General features: G+C 35.2%; 1 protein-coding gene across 1 annotated transcript; it reads left to right on the top strand.

Annotated features, from left to right (window-relative positions):
• Positions 1–3,125: 3,125 nt before the first annotated feature.
• LOC106307202 (transcription factor PIF3-like) lies at positions 3,126–6,214 on the top strand. The gene is made up of 7 exons (XM_013744081.1): positions 3,126–3,438; positions 3,718–3,827; positions 3,895–4,672; positions 4,755–4,862; positions 5,331–5,396; positions 5,503–5,568; positions 5,633–6,214. Exons 2-7 carry the CDS (start codon positions 3,769–3,771, stop codon positions 6,029–6,031), a joined length of 1,476 nt encoding a protein of 491 aa, XP_013599535.1. The 5' UTR covers positions 3,126–3,438; positions 3,718–3,768; the 3' UTR covers positions 6,032–6,214.
• The last annotated feature ends 379 nt before the right edge of the window (positions 6,215–6,593 follow it).

Raw genomic sequence — 6,593 nt, 5'->3', positions numbered from 1 at the left:
TTTTTTTTTTATATAGAGATTGTTTTCCTCTTTGTTACACAAGAGTTGACTTTACATTATATGAATTATGATGTCTGATTATAACAATTGTCAAAATTGACAACAAATCTCTATAACTCATGTATATAAGTTAACTGCTACGTTTAGCTTGGTCTATTTTTAGTTTTAGATTATTGTGAATTTCACTTTGTATACGGTAATATTTTACTTTGCACACGCTACCATTTTCCTCGCAACCAAGATATCACATTTAGCTTCGCACGTTCGTAGTGCCAACAACAGTAAGATTGAAGAATTACACTATCAATTTTACACGGTAGAAGGTAAAGAATACTAATGTCAGTTTGATTTTGCTTCTGATCCAACCTCATATATTAAATTCACAAACAAAGTTAACTGGATATGGTTTATAGTTGGGATTGATTTGTTTTTTGGACAGTCCAAGGAAGTAGGGACATCAAAACTCGCGTGTCAAAGTGTAGTAGTTCATTGCATTTTGAAAAAGATATTTAAACATTATACACATTTGTGTCAAACATTGTTTCTGGTCAGCATTTCGCAAAATATATTTAAACATTAGTGTCATAACATAGCATGTTATATGCCATATCACACGTGTCATATCTTGATTATCTTCTGTCCCTACTAACCACGTGTCTCGAGTCATCTATCATCACCCATAGTCACTCACCATCGTCGATCGTGATTATGATCATCACCTAAAGGCTAAAGCTCCTCCAACAAATTTGCTTCTATGATGACGTAAAGCGACGTTTTTGACGTAATATAATAAAACTTAATAACCTGACTGCTGGCCATATACATTGTAGAAGGGCCAACTCCAGAGTCCTGAGGTTATATTTTCTAAGCGATTATGATAGTGAGGTAAAAGATTTTTGCGTATCTTTATTTTGCTTATCGTAAGCATATCAAAACTTGTTGGCATATTCCATGGTCATGGTGGATTGAGAATTTTGCGGGGACAGGGTGTTGCCATTATTTTGAGTATTGGCCTAACATATATATCTCCTTGAATGGGTTTTATTTGGTTTTATATGGTTTTATATGGTTTTTATTTATTTATTCGAATTATTTCGTTGAATTCAATGTCTTTAAGATTATTTCGTTGAATTCGTTGTCTTTACGTTAGATGGGGATAAACTACAGTGGTGACACTAATGGTCCATGCAAATACAAATAAGGAGCTAAAACTATTCATATTGGCAGTTTCTCAAATTCGCTGAGCATCGTGAGTATGGCCAGATTTATACAAAAACCTTAAGAAATTGGATTAACGAAATTAGATAAACTCTTTCTACACCTATGATTATATTGTGAAATATTAAATTTTCAAAATATACACTTCATTTACAGGCTACAGCCGAGAAGTGTTAAGCTTCGTAGTTATATTATTGTAGATCTCCCATATTTGGTGGATATCTATCTTTTTTTTTTTTTTTTTTTTTTTTTGTGCATATCATGTTTAAATACAGAGAAGAAGAAAACTAAATGGGAAAGTATACAATCATAATCACGAGTAATGAGATAATATACTAATTTAATGATTCCTAACTTTATCATTGAAATCTTGAACAAGATGAGATCCAACGAGCCACTTGCATAGTGTAGCGAAACCAGCTATTGTAACGTATTTGCTATATTTTTAGGTCACAACTTACAACAATTTTTTTGTCATTTTTTTTTTTTTTTTTTTTTTGATAATCTAGGTATCCTGACCTTAGTCCGATCTTACCGCGTCCAACCGGAACTAGCGAGGAAGGTCCTGGAGGCCAAACGGAAACCATGTTAAATCTACTGTGGTCGGAACTCGAACTCGTGATGGCAGACACTTCAGCCGAGGTTCCTTTACCACCAGACCACGAGGCCCGGTCAGAATATCTATCTTTTCATTGTTGTAAGTTTTAGATATTTAAATTCATGATATATGGTTAATGATTCAGTTATAATATTGGAAGGTAATTCCCAAAAAAAAAAAGATATAGGAAGGAAGGAAATAGATTCTAAGATTAAATGTCTAGAAGAATAGTCTGGAAAAATAAATGTATAAAACATTCCATGATTAAACAAAATCTGAGTTATTAATAAGCAAATGATTGGTTTCATTAGTTTAGATACCAAACATACTTGACAAAAGAAGTACATGTTATTGTATATAAATATAACTAGCCAAGTGAGTCCCCAAACTTAAGGATGATTAGTATAGTAAGAAGATTTGAGAAAAAATATTAATGATTAGAGTCAAATCTTTTATTATTACCAAGATAGATAAAGAGAGACAAGGTTGTTCAAATCCCACTAGGTGTGTGATCTTTTTTGGCAGTGTTCCTTTATGATAACACATCATCACAAGACTTTAGTGAGAATCACAGGCCCATGTCACTTTTAAGATAAGATAATATATTCTACTATAGTATTATTTTCATGCTTATAGCGATGCCATGTAACAGAGACAACAGGTGTGTGCAGAGAGGTCGGTGAGAAGCAATTTGGTTCAGTCAGTAATAACCCATGTTTCCAACTCTCTTTTCTAGGTCCCTTTCTCTTTAGTTTTCTTATTATAAACATCTATGATCTCTTATCTTTTTCGCCAAAACACCACCTCATGTTAAAGCTGTGACTGGTAACTTAATTTAGAGAGTAAGAAGGAGAAATATTAAAATGAAAATGACAAAAATATAAAGTGGAAGGAAAGATAAAAATGTTACTCCTATCAAATCTAGAGTAACAATGAAAATTTTAAATAGTAATTATAGCAATTTCCCAAAAATATAACTCTATTTTATTGACAAGTTTATAAAATAAAAAATAATAATTGTTTCACTTCTTTTGTTTATTCTAACAATACTAACGAGGCAAACTCTAAATACTTGAAAATAAATCAGTCTACTAAAAAACAAATCCTGCACCAGAGTACTTATATAAATATCATTTTCATATTTTTTGCCGAATATAATTTTCATATATTGGCAATAACATGTTGACAAAAAAAAAAGGCAATAACATACTATAAAGAGAAAAAATAGCTGGAAAAGAAAGAAAAAAGAAAAATACAGAGAAGAGTAAATACTAAATAGTACTAGTGCTTAAAAGTTGAATGTTCGAGAGAGAAGTGTCTCAGAGACTGTGAAAATCAAATTAAAATCCTCTGTTACAGTGCGTGCGACGATCTGGTCCCCCCTCTCCTCTCCTCTCTCTCTCTCTCCGTCTTGTTCGTCAATTTGTCTCCTTCTCTTCTTCTTCTTCTTCTTCTTCTCTCTCTCTCTCCGCGTACTCTACTTTCTTCAGATTACTACTACTCCCCCTCTCTGGCGCCTTCTTCTCCTCCTCTGTTCTCGTCCATTCACACTTTCCATTTAGTGCTTCAAGGATCTAACTTTCTCTTTCGTTTTCTTCGATTGCTACAACCCTTTTTATCAGGTCAGCGTCTACGATAGATTTCAAATTATAGACTGTTCTGTTTCTGGGTTTTTACGGGTCTCTGTTTCGATTCAGGGAACAGAGCGAAAGATTTGATTTTTATTTGTTTCAGAGCTTATTAATGAATCGTTCTTCACTCTGATTATTAAACAATTGGTTTAATAGGCTAATTAATCATTGGCATTAATTTTAATAATATGAATCAATCTCTCTGTTATTTTTACATTTGATTATTGACAGAGACATCGTTTTCTTTTTCTATTTCTTTTTTTTTTTCAGACATTACAAAGTGAAAAAGAGACTCTGTTTCTGTCTGTAAGCAGCAGCACCATGCCTCTGTTTGAGCTTTTCAGGCTCTCCAAAGCTGCTCAAGACAATAACACTTCTCCGTGAGTTCATTTCTCTCTTTGTGACTGCTCTGTTTCAAAGTTCATCACTTTGAATGTTTGATAACAGACCTGTAGATGAAGTTGTTGAGCTTGTTTGGGAGAACGGTCAGGTTTCAACTCAAAGCAGATCAAAGAACATTCCTCCACCACATCAAGGAACCTCTTCTAGGCCTAGAGAGATCGGAAACGCCTCAAAGACGACGGTGATGGACGAGATCCCTATGCCAGTACCTTCTCTGATGATGGGTTTGAGTCAAGACGATGACTTTGTCCCATGGCTGAATCATCATCATCAATCCTTAGATGGATACTGCTCTGACTTCTTACAAGAGGAGGACATGGCGTTGTTTCAGAGAAGAAACAATGGCAATGAATCAGCTCCTCCTCCTCCTGCTGCTGCTTCTTCCTCTCAGTATAACGGCTTTCAATCACATTCTCTCTATGGAACTGATAGAGCTAGAGAACCGTTAGTAACCACAAGCAACAAGCCTGGTTTGATCAACTTTTCGCACTTCTTGCGACCTGCCACTTTGGGGAAGAGTACTAATAACAACGCTGATAGATCTAAAGAGAAGAGTCCTCAAAGCCCACCTAAAGTGTTTCAGACCAAAGTTCTTGGAGCTAAAGAGGTTCTCAACGATTCTGTTGCCTCTGCTATGGCTAAGGATAGCCAAAAGGCTTGCCTAGTTTCAGAAGATTCCGGTAGAAAAGAGCAGGAGAGTGAGAAGGCTGTTGTGTGTTCTTCTGTTGGGTCTGGTAATAGTCTTGATGGTCCATCTGAAAGTCCTTCGCTTTCTGTTAAAAGAAAGCATTCGGATGTTCAAGATATTGACTGTCATAGTGAAGTAAGTTTAAACTCGTTATCATTTGAAAATCTTGCTTATTCTCTTTGTGGCTTGATTGTTGTTCTTGGATGTTGTTGAGCAGGATGTTGAAGGAGAATCAGGAGATGGAAGAAAAGAAGCAGCTCCATCAAGAACAGGCACTGGTTCAAAGAGAAGCAGGTCGGCGGAAGTACATAATCTGTCTGAAAGGGTGAGTGAGTGAATTCTCTCCAAAGTAGGCATGAGGTTTCAGTTTATTCGGTATTTTCGGTTTATTCAGTTCATCCACAGTCCCACCGAAATGAACCGAAAATTTGGTTCGATTTTCGGTTAATCTTGGTTTTAAATTTTATTTCCCAAATGATTTTTTGGTTTTTGGTTTGAAATTGATATAATTTTTCTTACAAAAATCGGATATTTTTGGTTAAATTTGGTTATTTCGGTTAGTTTGGTTTGGTTAATTTAGGATATTTTTGGTTATTTTTTGGTTTTTTGGAAAATTGAAAACCAAACCAAACCGAAAACCGCATCATTCTTCAAAACCTTACCGAACTAAACCGAATTCAAACATAACTGAACCAAAAAACCAAAAAATTTGGTTCGGTTTAGACAAAATCCGCAGGCCTACTCAAAGGGTTTATTGTTCTATTTCTCAACTCACACTGTTCTTGATTTTCAGAGACGGCGTGATAGGATTAACGAGAAGATGCGTGCTCTTCAAGAACTCATACCAAACTGCAACAAGGTCTCCTTTTATATATACTTTGTCACTCGATTATGTATATATGAAATGATGAGCAATGCTCTTCAAGATATTCACTAACTCGAAAGCTTTGTATGGTAATAAAAAGGTGGACAAAGCTTCAATGCTAGATGAAGCAATCGAATATCTCAAGTCACTTCAACTTCAAGTACAGGTAACACTTGCTACACTAAAATTAATAAAATAAATATCATACTAACTAATAATCTCAACTTCAGATCATGTCAATGGCTTCTGGTTACTACATGCCACCGGTTATGTTCCCACCGGGTATGGGCCATTACCCGGCTGCTGCAGCAGCAATGGCAATGGGTATGGGAATGCCTTATGCAATGGGCTTACCTGATATGAGCCGTGCCGGTCCCTCGGTTAACCACGGACCACAGTTCCAGGTGCAGGGGATGCAACAACCAGTGGGGATGGCGATTCCACGTGTTTCTGGTGGTGGTTTCTTCACGGGTTCTTCTTCAACGATGGAGATGAATAAGAGTGACAATGGTTCGACTAGAGACTTATCAGGTGGTACAAAAGATGAAACGACGACAGAGAACAACAATGGCTTGAGACCTATAAAGAGAAAACAGACGTCTTCTGATCAGTTTTGTGGATCGTCGTGACATAAAACACAAACCTAAGGACTGATACATTTATATATTATCAATAGCATTCAAACAAATCGACTCTAAAACCCATAAATAAATAAGACTAAATCATGTTCTTCAATAATTAAGGAGCTTTTTGTTGCTTCGGTTCTCTATAATTTTCTTTTTGTAAATAGAAAGACCTCGGATTGAAAATTATCTTATAATGCAGAATCTTCTGTTGGTAGTATATGTTGTGAATTTCTAGTGATTAAATAATACTATTTAATTTGAATATGCTTACACCAATATATTTTATTTCGAATAAGGAAAATGAAATAAACTACGATGTAGCTTGAGTTTTTTTTGGTAAAATGTAGCATGAGTTTCACTACAGCTTATGGTTTAACGAGTGTCATGAGCTTTTCAGCACATTGCTTTTCAGCACATTGCTTTGAAGACCAATGCGTTCACAAAGAAGTTGTCAACTTCTTCTCTCTTAGATGTTTCTGTCTTATCTTTCTATTTATAGCAAATACATAGAGATGTCTATATAACACAGTCAGCATATCAGACTCTTACTAGTATTAAAAATGAA

This window comes from Brassica oleracea, chromosome C8, assembly GCF_000695525.1.
Source record: "Brassica oleracea var. oleracea cultivar TO1000 chromosome C8, BOL, whole genome shotgun sequence".
Lineage (NCBI taxonomy): Eukaryota > Viridiplantae > Streptophyta > Magnoliopsida > Brassicales > Brassicaceae > Brassica > Brassica oleracea.
The sequence above is the reverse complement of the archived record's forward strand: the minus strand, read 5'-3'. Positions and strand labels throughout refer to the sequence as shown.